The 14,062-nt window shown below is 42.4% G+C and overlaps 1 protein-coding gene across 3 annotated transcripts; it reads right to left on the minus strand.

Moving 5' to 3' along the window:
• Positions 1-249: 249 nt before the first annotated feature.
• Positions 250-8,507, minus strand: ATG101 (autophagy related 101). Of its 3 annotated transcripts, XM_061621741.1 has the most exons (4): positions 8,226-8,507; positions 5,771-5,824; positions 4,077-4,333; positions 250-1,531 (listed from the first exon to the last, which is right to left on the minus strand). In XM_061621741.1, the coding sequence occupies exons 3-4, from the start codon at positions 4,326-4,328 to the stop codon at positions 1,127-1,129; spliced, it is 657 nt and encodes a 218-aa protein (XP_061477725.1). In that variant the 5' UTR covers positions 4,329-4,333; positions 5,771-5,824; positions 8,226-8,507; the 3' UTR covers positions 250-1,126. The 3 variants fall into 3 exon arrangements, with proteins under 3 accessions (XP_061477725.1, XP_061477728.1, XP_061477726.1); XM_061621744.1 differs by lacking the exon at positions 5,771-5,824 and having other exon boundaries at positions 4,077-4,329; positions 8,226-8,506; XM_061621742.1 differs by lacking the exon at positions 5,771-5,824 and having other exon boundaries at positions 8,226-8,506.
• Between the last annotated feature and the right edge of the window lie 5,555 nt (positions 8,508-14,062).

Below are 14,062 nucleotides of genomic sequence, written 5' to 3' on the forward strand. Positions count from 1 at the left end.
TCCATCCTTCCTACAAGGACTTAGGCTGGCACACATTATTTTACCCCCTTTTTATATGCAAAAGCCCAACAAAGAAGGTAGGCTGAGATGATGATTGTCTCACACTCACTGAGTGAATTTAATGACCGTGTGGGACTTTGAATCTATATCTCTCCAGTCCAAGTACACATTGGTAAATGCTTTTCCAACTTTTTCAGTGCATGGTATCTGAAAGCTAGTATTGTACAGTATAAAGTTATGACAGAAGTCTGGGATTTGTTTTTTTTTTAATTCTTAGACTATTATTATACACATTACATTAGACTTGAAAAACATATACAAGACATGGAGGATCTTTATCATTTTCAGTAATGCAAGTTCCTGACTTCCAAACTCTTCAGAGAAATGGCAACTGTGGGGTTGATGAGGGCTGGATTGGCAAGATGAGACAGCCTTTGAACAAGTCTATCAGATTTAGCTCTTCTTTGCAACTAGGACCCAAGAAAAACATGGACCTTCAGCCTTTTACACAATGCTGCCCTGAAAGTTGGGCACAGGACAAAGGTCTTTTAATCAGATTCAATTATCCTAAAGCCAGAGCAGAGTCAAGTATGAGAAATGGTTTTTTAGGAACAAAGGCACCCATTTTGCCAAGGAAAGTAACCCCAGCCTTGGCAGATTTCCATTTGCAAAATATTCTGCAGTTAAGAAATCAAGGCATCTTGTTTGAATAGACTTTTAGGGCTCGTGGAGAGAACTAAGCTTAGCGTTACCATGTGGGTTATACCAAGGATATACTAAGGAAAAATACACATAATTTTCTCCCATGAAGAGACACACTCTCTAAGCTTATAGAGCTAAGTCTAACAGAAAATGGCTAAAGGAAGAATCCTGATTTTCATTCACTACCATGAGAGAAGCTGGGATCTAGTAAATGGGTGTACAAAACCTGGCAATCTGGGCTTGTTCTATCCCCTTGCTCTGGAGACATTATGGAATTAATAAATTGGAGCAGAGCACCTGGGTGTCAAGACTCCCAGATTTTCTGGGAGCGAAGATGGATTTGATGCTTTGGAGCTTAGTGAGGGCAGAAAGCCAGTTGCTTATGTTGCCTCTCAATAATGTCAGGTCTACAGTCTCATGGGCATCAGAGTGCCAGGGTATCCTTAATGAGGCGCCGCATGGTTGTAGTGACAGAGGTTCCAAGTGAGTCAGTGATCTGGTAAGAAATCTTGTACAGGTAGGGCTGGACATCCCGCAGACCTGTATCAAAGACATTGTCCACCTCAGATTGGGTGGGCATCTTGGGCAGGTATTCATGTCGGTTCATCACTTCCACAATGTTAATTATCTTCTCACAGAGTTTCTCACCAACTTTCTCACGACAGATCTGTCGTTCCTGCTCGTTAGCCAGGCTCACCACATTGACTTTGACCGTCCACACTTCCCAAGGGATGCACTCATCAGAGAATGGCCACCGTGATTTCTTCTTCTGATAGAACTCCAGTGAGATCTGGCCCATCCCATCATTTCCTGAGTTCCTCAGTGCATCCTAGAAATACAGAACACCCAACAGGCATTTTACAATACTGATTCCCAAAGTCCTTTACAACACAAAGAAATCACTACTCCCTGTACCAAGGATCATGCTGTGCATCCATGGCCAATGTGGATAGATGGTTGTGTGGCCAAGAACACATGCAGTCTGAAAGTTTTTTGAAGATCAAGCAAGCTTTTTCACTCTCAACACTGAGGATTGTTCATGGCAATAATTGCAAAAAGGGTGTGATTCCAGTCACCAGTGGACTGGATGGTTTCACACTATACAACACCTAGTCTTTCTACATTAATTCAAATTCCTCCGCTTCAACCCCACATAGATATTTTCCTTCACTCTGCCTGGCATCCATTTCTCTCTCTCATTTATTACCCAATGCCAAATTTAAACATCCTACTGATAACAGCCAGAACATAGAAGAAAAAATGTGGCTTCCAAATTATGTACACATGCAAATTATGTATGTGGGACTTTTTTACCAGAATTCTAAACCTATTCCACTGAATAATTGACCAGAACATTGTGCTTGTAGAACTGGAGTGAGAACTTTTTTGCATAATAAATCTCTCTAATTTATTATGCATCTTCACTGCAACAGACATTAGGGATTTGATATCACTGGAATCAGGGTGCACTCTTTCAACATTTACTAGCATTATGGGTTTTACAAACAAACAAGAATGACTGTTGCTAGACCATGCTATATTACAAAAGACGTGTCTGGAGGTATGGAGCACAATTCCATGCAGATCCAGAGATAACAATTGCAACTCAGGAAGGTCACAATTAAGCAGTCATCAGTTTTAGCTTATAGAAAGTTATATGTTAATGCTTGTTAATTCACAGTATGTAGGTATTTCAAAAGCTGCTCACCATACTGCTGTTGTATTACTGGGACAGCTATGGTACTTGTGCAAGCCATATGACATATGAAATGTCACCCAGCTTCGTGCCTGGTCTCCACAGAATGTTCCACAACAGCCACAATTGTTGAGCTCTGGCTGGAGAAAGCAAAGCTCTCAATTGTAGAGGCTGCTGGTGAAATCTTTGGAGTGCTCTCTATCTCCATATCTATCTATACAACTATATAAAAGTCCATTATCAATATTCCCCCCCACACACTTTAGCACATGATCAAGGAACAGAGCCCAGGACTGGGTTGTTGCAGACTGGAGCAGCAGGCTTGACTCTCGGTGGAGTCTATGAGGAAAAGGAAAGCACTCCACTGGGGAGTAACACTGAGATGGGGCAAAATCTGATCCTCACCCAAGTTGCTGGACGGCTCAGCCACCACTGACAGAGGGTGAACGTTGTCTTTGGGCGAAGGGTACACAGACATGCACTGCATCTTCCAAGAGCATTTGCAATACATTAAGTGCTGCCTCCACACATACCCCACTGGTAAGAATAATGGGTATTTTAACTATTGTTTATTATTTATTATAATAAATGTAAAACAGGGAAGGGCCATATCTCAGTGGTCTAGCATCTACTTTGCCTACAGAGGGTCCCAGTTTCAGTCCCCAGCATCTCCAGGTAGGACTGGGAGAGACCTCTGTTTGACCTTCTAGAGAGCTGCTGCCAGTCAGCACAGACAGTTCTCAGCTAGATACAGCAATGGTCTGACTCAGCATAAGGCAGCTTCTATGTTCCTATATCCTGTCTTTCAACACCAAATGTACACAAGAAGGCTCACAAACAATAAAGTAGTTTAAATACCAAAGCACCAGCAGTTTAAATCATCATAAAAGAGGAAATGTTTAATGAAAATGCACTGGAGTAACACTCTCTTCACAGTGCACTGAAATGCAGAGAGTAACAGGGCCAGGTGTACCCTCCACAAGGAAGGTGTTCAACAATTTGCATGCCAGAACTCAGAAGGTCCAACCATTGCATGTCAGACATCAAAGCAGGAATGGGGAGCCTCATGCCCAGGAGTCAACTGCACCCCTCCAGGCCTTTCTATCTCATTCTTGGGACACCTCTCCCCAGACCACATCTTCACCAACCGTGCTTTGCACCCTCCTTAAATATTTTTGCCTGGCTAGAATTTGTCCTTAAACTCTGATAATAAGTCTAGCTTGCCTGGATGGAGGATAGAGAAGGTGTGTGTGTGTGAACATGTGTAGAAATTAGCCTACGATACAGAGGCAAGGTTCACAGTCATTGCTCTGCCCACTTTTGCCTCTGTTCCCACTCACTACTAGCATGTGGTCCCTGGAGGGTTGCCCAGAAGGGAATGTGGCCCTCATATTGGAAAAGGTTCCCCAACCCTGCAGTAAGGGGACACAGATAAGGTTTGTAGAGGAGGTGATTCTCCAAACTACCTAACATTATGCTGTTCAGGGAAGCGAGCCTGGAAAAAACTTGGTAACCAATCAAGTTGACAGAAGACTGGAATAATATGTTCCGCTTCCATGGCCCAGCCAAAACCTTGGTAGCTCAGCTGCATTCTGGAAAAATTGAAGCTTTTGAACTGTCTTCATGGGTAGCCTTGTGTAGTTACAAAATAAACATAGTGAGTAATAGCAGGCTTTACCTTGAATTCCCCAACAGCCTTTTTCAATGCCCGGTCAAGCTCCTCTGAAGAAACCCTGACATAGGTGAAATCAATGAAGTCACAGTCAACATCTTGCGTGCCGACTGTCCCAATGGAGTAGGTCCCTTCTTTCTTGTAGTGGAACTTCCCTGTGCTGCGATGGAGCAGTACTGTGTGCAAAACAGCCAGCATGGCCTCTTCAATTTGGCGACCTTCCACTGATATCTCCAATACCTCTGAGCGACAGTTCATCCTGGCTTTTGCAAAGGAAAATAGGTAAGCTATTAAAATAGCAGTGAAACCAAAACAGAGAATAGGGAATCTTTATGAAGGACAGGAATATGCAATACCAAAGTGTTATGCTATGAAAAGAGAATTGATCTGGTTTTAAACAGAAAGGACAACCTTGGGATCAAAAAAGAGCTGGCTTTTATTGTGTATGCAAAGGAAAAGAGGGGATTTTTGTGATCAGGGAGAATAAAAACACTGGATTCAATGTCTTCTTCCACCACAGACCCAATTATTGAAAGGAAACCAAAATATCAGTGTAACACAAAGTACATAATTGCAACACAGATGCAATGTTTAATTTGTAAAAGTATGATTGCCAGAAAACTGCCTATGCCATAGCCTCTGGTCTGGATCCAAACTATCATATTCAGAATCCAAACTGTCATATTCAGAATAACGCATTGAAATCAATGGGATTTTTGTTAGTCACAACTAACGTAAGTCCCAATGATTTCAATGGGTCTACTCGGAGGATGACTAAATCTGGCTCCAGCTGTCTGTCTTGTAAGGCCCATTTCTTAATTTCAGATAGATTTGAATTGTCTGCATTAAGTGGAGCAAGAAGCTAGCTGCAACGTGAGCCAGAACAGGCACAAAAAACACTGATGGTGGGATTCCACATTAGGGGCATCAAATTAAGCACAAGAGGTATTTCCCCCAGCTCCAGCCCCATTTTTTACCCCGTACAGGTAAATAGAGTTACATTGGCTCCATGGACTTCAGTAGAGAAAAGAGAAAGGGCTAATCAGAACTGGAGGGGGGGAGAAACAACACCTGCAACCACCATGTGTCTTCTGTGGCTGTATCACTGGCTAAAGCTTGATAACCACTGTCTCAGAAGAAGATAGCGACATATCTTTCTTCCAACATCAGCAATGGAAATCAAACCCCAAACTCAATGTCAATAACAATCTACTTCAACCAAGAGTCCAGATTGCCCCCTAGTGGTTTCCAGTGTGACTTCAGATTGGAAACATTACAGAGATTCCTCACTGTTCAGTAAGCAATGCTCCGTGAATCTAAGGAGCCTTGGGACTGGGTTACTCAGTATTCAGCAACTATGTACTAAATACTAGGCAAAGTATAGCACAAGGGGAAGAAGTTAAGACAATTTCTACTTCCACATCAGGAATTCAGATCAAAACGTGGGTTCTTTTCTTGGACAGAGATAAAATTCTCTTGCGTTTCTTTAATATAGTGTTTCTCACATTAGCATTTTCACTCTTGTGTTGAATAAAAAAGGGATAAGATGATCTACCGTTACAATCCTATGTACACTTATTTAAGAGTAAGCTCCACTGACAATGAATTCAGCAGGGATTGTTTCTGAGTAAACATGCATAGGATGAGGCTCCACCAGATCCTGATCTTTTGATTTCATGCTGGGGCAAGTAAGGTTTTACCTCTCGCTCACTCTTGACCTTAGCTGGAGGTCTGCCCACTCATGAGAAACAGCACTGCAAAACACAGGAATAAAGGAAAATAAGCTAAGCTACACTTCAGATGTTTTAACTTGCACTGAAAATATCAGGACAGAGATATAGCCAGATGGGATACTTGCTACCTGTTCCTGATTTAGTATTAAAATTGAGAATTACCAAGTAAGGGACCATTCCTTGAAGTAAGCAAGAGATGGCAAGCCTAAGCTAGAGATGTTGTAGCTCTAGAAGGTGTGGGAGAAATACCATGCAGTTTTTAACATTCCTGTAAAACAAACTTCTGCATATCATCCTCTCAGAACTGAGCAGTCTTGTAAACAGTTGCCCAGGGATGGGGACTTGTCGGAACGGGTTTTCTAGGATGAACAGAATTTCTGTACTATTTAGAGTTGTGTAGAAGAGGGAATTTTGGAAAGTGCAGCAGTTCTCACTTCTCCAGCACTATGACATGAGAAGCTTCACTTACTGAAACTCCCCCTTCAACTCAAGTAGTGAAAGTACAGGACAGCTGTCCTCAACTCTACTGCATATGGTAACTTCAGAGTCCCCCTAATTCTCAAAGTGGGGCTGAGTTGCCCACTTTTGTTTTTGTTTTTTACTGCCCCTGCATCTACAAAAGTGGGTTTTCTGAAAAATGTTGAATTGACATTTTCTAAAAAAAACCCCAATAGACTATATTTATTTTGATCTACTTTAGCATATTTGATTTATATTTAGTCAACATTATAAAAAAGTACACCATGTTAACTTTAGGTGCTCAATAAATCACATTTATTTTCCAAAAACCAAACATACTTGAACTGAAATATTTTAAACGAAAAATGCAGAAAGCGCACATGGGCTGTAATCCAAAACACATCTATGAGACAGTAATTCCATTGGACACAATGAAACTTCCTTGTGATCAAACATACAAAGATAGGATAGTGCAATTAATTTGGTTTTAGATGTTAGATCCATATAAAGCTTTATGTTGGAAATTATTTTTAATGGAATACCTACAAATACTTTGACGTGGCAAATCAACAGCATACACTTCTGTACGTTGCTTAAATTAAGGGGGTGGGTGGGAAATGAAGACACTGAAATGATTACCAGAATTTTAGCCTACTCAAATAGTAATGTGTTTCGATTTATTATGAATGCCTGCTTCTTTCAGATAAGTCATCTTTAAAATAGTTCACTGTAACTTTGAAACTGCCCAATTTGACCAGTATTGTATCCATTTGTTATGAGTGGTATCCAAGGCTGCAGTTTTGCTTGCGCAAAGGAACTTTCCCCTCCTCTCCCCTCCTGCACACCTTCAGAACTGCTCCAGAGGGTTGAGGGATCCTCTGGAGCAGAGCGCACAGGGAGAGGTGAGGAAGGGGAAGCCCCGTTGTGAGAGAGGAACACATGAGCAGCATTGAATACAATCCTATGTCACCAATTTATTTTATGTAACAATGTCTTTTTAGGAATTAATTTTTTTCATGGAAAAATATAGCAGCAGCAAATGTTCCATTATGAAGAATGTTTCACCTCACATCATGGCCTGCACCTTTTAAAAGCAGTAAGACATGCAGAAATCAAGGGGGAAAATCTTTGCCTGTCGTTTCATCTCTGTGCCAGGAAAGACTTCACCTGTTTTTTTTCCACATATCAGAGTAAGTTAAAAAGTTGACATTGGTACCAGGAGGGGCAAAAGTTTGCTTTCTAGATTGTGATCTGGTAATCTGAGGAATAATACCAAGAGTCTTAACAAGGTTGTTGTGAAAACTGAGATAATGTATGTGAGCCAGTGTAGTGTACGATTGAACTAGGATGTCAGAGTAGTTTAAATCCCCTTTTAATTGAAATCCCCATTCAAGCCATGACGCTCGCTGGGTGACCTTGGGACAGTCACTACCTTTCAGCCCAGCCTTCCTCACAGGGTTGTTGTAAATTTATAATGGCAGAGGAGAACCGCGTACACCACTTTGACCTCCTTGGAAGAAAAGTGGGATATAAAGGTAATAAATAATAAATGCAAGCCCTTAACAGAAGTGTTGTTTAAGTACCACCTTTACAATCAAGAGTTTACCAGGTATGCTCCCTGACAACTTATTTTACAACCCTGTGAGACAGCAAATGACTTGGTCGCGGTGACTGTATAGCTGTGGCGGCAACGAAACCCGGTACGAAGAGGCACATGATTTGTGGCTAAACACATGAAGGCCGTGAAGCCATTCAAGTGGTTAATTAAAGCGGCTGTGTCGCCAGCACAATGGGCCAAACTGTCTCAGGCGCCCACCGGGATGGAAAAGGGCCGTTTGGTAACTAAGGCAACCAAGAGGACCAGGGGTCGCGCGCTGCTTACAGTATGGAACGGGGAGGTGGGGGTGTCAAAAGACAGAGAGCCCCCCCCCCCCATCGTGAAATTAAGAACTGGGAGACTCACCTGCCCCAACAGCTGCTGGTTCCCAGGACTAACAACTTAACCCTCAGACCAGCCCAACTAAGGATGAATGGGTGGGCGAAATCTCAAAAACCATCACTCTCTATGTCCTCCCAGCATAAGCCAATGCTATTCTTCCTTCCTTGAAATGTATGTAATGGTTAAAGGCATTATGTACTCCTTGTAATTCTTTCATGCATGGCTTGGTCGCTCACTTCCTAGGCTTTTAAAACGTAAGCTTTTCTGTTCCTTCCCCTGTTCTTCTTGGTACATTCCAACAAAACAAACGACAGGGAGCTGGAATGAAACGTCATAAGACCGCAACTTCCTGGTTCTATGTACTGATTCCGCTTTGTGCTGCTACCTACAGGCTGGAGATGTGATAGTTCTATTTGGAAACTTGGCAACTGTTTTTACTTATTTACATGAGAAAGTACCTAATGTTTTCTAAAGTCCATATAATGATGTTACTTTTATTAGGCCAACCAATAAACAAATAAACAAAATAGTGTGCAAGCTTTCATGTTCACCAGCACTCATCAGGCTAGATAGTAAACAAAGCAAAGGGCGGCAGGGGACTTTTAAAGTTTTCTAAGCTCTGTACTCAAGATTCTGCAACAAAGGCTCTTACCATATACGGAGCAAGAAATGCCAGATGTCCAAGCTGGATTTAGAAAGGGAAGAGGTACAAGAGATCATATCTCAAACATACATTGGATAATGGAACAGACCAAGGAATTTCAGAAGGAAATCACCCTGTGCTTTACAGCAAAGCCTTTGATTGTGTAGATCATGAAAAACTATGGAATGCTTTAAAAGAAATGTGGGTGCCACAGCATCTGATTGTCCTGATGCACAACCTATACACTGGACAAGAGGCTACTGTAAGGACATAATATGCTGGGAAAAACAGAAGGGAGAAGAAAAAGGAAGACCAAACAAGAGATGGATTGATTCCATAAAGAAAGCCACAGACCTGAACTTACAAGATCTGAGCAGGGTGGTTTATAACACATGCTATTGGAGGTTGCTGATTCATAGGGTCACTGTGATGTTCCTGTATTAGTGTATATATGGTAAGTGTTGTTTGTTTAGAAGATACATGGTAAGTGGAGTGAAAGAGGAGGGGGAGTGAATGGGCAGTAGAATGCTAGATGATTGGCTGAGTGTTTAAAATGGCTGAGGGTATAAATGGAAGGATGACAGTGGAATCTGGGGGATGTGATGAAAGTGAGCGGGTTGTTTTGGTGGGCTTGAGAGAGTTGTTTGTCAGGAGAGCGTGGAGAAGGAGGGGGGTGGAGTTCGGATTAGTATTAGATAAAACCATATGCTTATGTGCCTTATGAAGTAATCTTGTTATCTTTGTTATCTGTGTTATTTAATAAATACTTAATTTGGTTTACCAAAGGCCTGATCCTTGGCTGGGGTTTCACAGACCAGAAGGGAGGGTAAGGTAATGACCAAGGCTGAAGGGAAACTATAACAAATGGTGGCAGCGGTGAAGAGAATAACACCACAAGTATTCAGAGTCTCTGGGAATACGGGTTATAGGACGTGACTGGTGGTTGCCTAGCAGGGGGATCTGTTGAGATCTGTACTAGAGCAGGGAGAGAAACCATAAAAAAGGACAGTCTGGACTGGTGGAGTCCCTGGTGGTGCCTAGTGACAGGCAGTAACCACTAGCAGGTAGGAACCTGACAGGGAGAGCCAGGGAAGGGCGTCACAGTCACCATAAGTCGAAATCAACTTGAAGGCAGATAACAACAACAATAAAGATAACATAAGAACATAAGAAGAGCCTGCTCGATCAGGCCAGTGGCCCATCTAGTCCAGCATCCTGTTCTCACAGTGGCCAACCAGGTGCCTGGGGGAAGCCCTCAGGCAGGACCCGAGTGCAAGAACACTCTCCCCTCCTGAGGCTTCCGGCAACTGGTTTTCAGAAGCATGCTGCCTCTGACTAGGGTGGCAGAGCACAGCCATCATGGCTAGTAGCCATTGATAGCCCTGTCCTCCATGAATTTGTCTAATCTTCTTTTAAAGCCATCCAAGCTGGTGGCCATTACTGCATCTTGTGGGAGCAAATTCCATAGTTTAACTATGCGCTGAGTAAAGAAGTACTTCCTTTTGTCTGTCCTGAATCTTCCAACATTCAGCTTCTTTGAATGTCCACGAGTTCTAGTATTATGAGAGAGGGAGAAGAACTTTTCTCTATCCACTTTCTCAATGCCATGCATAATTTTATACACTTCTATCATGTCTCCTCTGACCCGCCTTTTCTCTAAACTAAAAAGCCCCAAATGCTGCAACCTTTCCTCGTAAGGGAGTCGCTCCATCCCCTTGATCATTCTGGTTGCCCTCTTCTGAACCTTTTCCAACTCTAGAATATCCTTTTTGAGATGAGGTGACCAGAACTGTACACAGTATTCCAAATGCGGCCGCACCATAGATTTATACAACGGCATGATGATATCGGCTGTTTTATTTTCAATACGTTTCCTAATTATCGCTAGCATGGAATTTGCCTTTTTCACAGCTGCCGCACACTGGGTCGACATTTTCATCGTGCTGTCCACTACAACCCCTGCAGGCTTACAGTCTAATAGACACGATGCTTTCTGTGCCATGGTGGTTCAGGACACGGGAGGATTCACTGATGAACCATACATCACGGTGCAATCTCCACTGAAGCCCCTTTTATTTACCTGTCATTACTGTACTGGTATTTTTCTGAGACACAACACTCACTCATGGGGCACACTGCATGGAATACAACACTGTTATTTATGATTTATGATTTAATTCTGTGCCTCATGTCACTGTAAAGTGCAATAAAAATGGGAGGTTCTTAAGTCACTGTTCTGTAATGTCTCTATCTTGAAATGTGGGAAATAGGTATAGCTTGAAAGGTCACTTTAAAAAAAGACCATATGCAGGCGCACCTCCAGAGATAACAATGCAACTTAATGGAGAGAAAAATCTCTCCACTAACGTGCATTCATTACCTTGCAATGGTGTGGACAAAGAGGCTAGATCCTAAGTAGGGTTGCCAGGTTCCGGGCCTGAGACTGATCCTGTATCTTTAGGAGAAGAGAAAGTCAGCCAAGTGCAGGTGTTCTTGCAACACTGTAATGGGAAAAACCACAAGGTGGAATTTTTCCTTCCCTCTGCACAACTTTTAAAGATACAGAAGACCTCTTGGAGGCTGGGCCTGGCAACTAAGAGGTCTGGTCTTCTGTATCTTTAAAAGTCGTGCAGGGGGAAGGGAGAATTCCACCTTGTGGTTTTTCCCATTAGGTTTGCAAGAACACCTGCACTTGGCAGACTTTCTCTTCTCCTAAAGATACAGGTTCAGTCTCAGGCCTTGAGCCTGGCAACCCTAACCCTAAGTAACAGCTGTTGGGAGAAGGAAAAAACCAGCACATATAGCCCAGCAAGCATCCTACTATCCTAACGTCCCTGCTGGAGAGGGTGACATTCGCCCCCGCCACCAGCCGTTTCTGGGGATGTAGCCTCTTCTTTCTCTCTCTCTCTCTCTCTCTCTCTGAGTTAGCGTCTGCCAGACCGCTCTCTCCCGATGCAAGTTAGTGAAGGAAGGAAGAAAAGGCTGAGGACCCAGAAACAACTGTGGGGGGGGGGAGAGAAAGAGAAGTCCACCACCCTACTTCGAACTCTTGGCAGCCCTAGCCCTTGAAGTGATTGCTGTTTCCTAGTAACAGTAGCCAAAAGCACAGTATAGTTTCTTGTTTATGGTTAGATATGCAACATCATGAGCCCAGGGCGAATCAAGTTATGTGCCTCAAGGGGAGGGCATAATGTGGGACGATTTGCCATAGACGTTCACTGCCGTCTCCGCCTGCTCAGTGGTCATTTTAATCCGTGGGACGGGTAGAAACGTCGGTGGCGGTTGAACAAGCGCATGCGCATTCGTCCCCCGTTTTCTCAGCCTCTTTCCTCTGAAGACTGCGCAGGCTCGCGGTGAGCCGGTCCCACACGCACGCGAGCCGGAAGAGGCGTGGAAGAGAGCGGAAGGTGCGGATGTCGCGGTTGTCGTTGAGCGGGAGTTCTAAACAAGGGCGGAGAGCGGCGACAAGACCGTGGCCATAGCGGTGCGCCATGAAGACTTTCCAGTTACAGACGGCAGCTATTCCCCACGCAAAGCTGCTTAAATTATTTGAGGACGTGAACTTTTCTCATAGGACAGTACCAGATCGGATTAATAAATTCTCCTGAATGATTCTCCAACTGGTTTTTTGAGTCTTACCTTCTGGTTGTTGTTGAAATAACAGAGGTAATGAGTAATGCTCGGCTATTTTTCCCCTGAGGAATCGCACCAGGTTTTGAGAGCCAAGAGAGCTTGTTTTCTTTCGCAGCAGCAGCAGTAGCTCCAGCTCAGAAATCTCATCAAAAGAGAAGATATTCTTTGAGAAGAGTATGTCAGCAGTGAACGGGCTTCTGTTACAACTTGAAAAAAACTGCGTGGTCTCATTACTGATGTTTCAGCTGCGGTTGGATCGCAGAATGGATTAATTGCTTGATCCAAGGTTGATTGTGAGTCATTGCATCATTCTTTAAGAGGATCTGTGTGTAATCTACACAACTGAACAATGTAATATTGATATTGAAGTTATTAAAAGTCGAGGATTTAACACTTGCCAGTTTGAATTGAAGACTCATTAAAAGTTATGGAATCTGAGTAGACATGGTTAAGATTGCACTGTTAGCTTATTGTGGTGTGTAATGGCTGAGCCAAGAGAGCATTCTGATGCAGTTTTACAAACTACAGAATGAAGTGAAACTTTTTATGGAGTTGAAGTGAAAATCAGTGCCTGAGCTAGGTAACCATAAATGGCTACGTGACCTGGCGAAGTTGCTCTGGTACTTGTCTGAGAGTGTCAAATTGCAAGGGCCTAAGCAAATTCTTATTTCCGTATTTTCAAATGTAAAATTATTTGAAGCTAAGTTAAAGTCTTAGCAAGTGTAACTGGAAAAGGGCAACAAGCGGGCTCTTTCTAACCCTTCAAAGACAACAACCTGCATTGATAGTAGAATACCAGAGGTAATATGCAATTTACCTCACAGATTTTGTGAGTGAATGTAAGGCCTAAAATGAAGGAACTGGAATTAAACAGTTTTGCCATGTTCTTGAGCATTGAAGTAGTCGATGTACCTGAAAACTTTCAATATGAAGTCACAGAACTGCAAAGCAACCCTGAGTTTATAACTAAATACGTAAAATCTTCCTCTACTGGAATTCTACAGACTGTGCAGGTGCTGATGAATTTCCAGACTTGAAGCATGCATTGGAAATTGCATCACTATTTGGTACTGCATACTACTTTAGCCAGTTATGTTAAATTCTTTTTTTTTTGCAAAGAATCCTGTGTGCCATATTAACAAATGTGAAGTTGGAAAATTAGTTGTGAGTAGTAACATCTTCAGCACTAGTAGATATTATTTATTAAAATTCTATCCTGCCCTTCCTTCCAAAGGAGTCCAGGGTAGCAAATAAAAGCAAAATAAAACAATATAAATGCAATAAAACATATTTAAAAATAATTAAAGACATGTACAACAGTCGTATACCCTTACAGCAAATAATTTCAAGGTTGCTAGGAATAGAGATGTGAAGGCCCGTAAAAAACCCGGAAAAATTGGGGGGGAAACAGTTTTTTCTGAAAAATTGGGAAAAAAATGAAAGAATTGATTATGAAATGTTTTATTTTAGCATGATGAATAATATGTTTAATTGAATCTTGATCCCCCCCTTTTTCTAAATTCTTTGTATGAGAATGGATGCTTTATGTCTGCTTGACACTGTGGAGGACTAGCGGAGACATAAA

Source organism: Rhineura floridana, chromosome 3 (genome assembly GCF_030035675.1).
Source record: "Rhineura floridana isolate rRhiFlo1 chromosome 3, rRhiFlo1.hap2, whole genome shotgun sequence".
Lineage (NCBI taxonomy): Eukaryota > Metazoa > Chordata > Lepidosauria > Squamata > Rhineuridae > Rhineura > Rhineura floridana.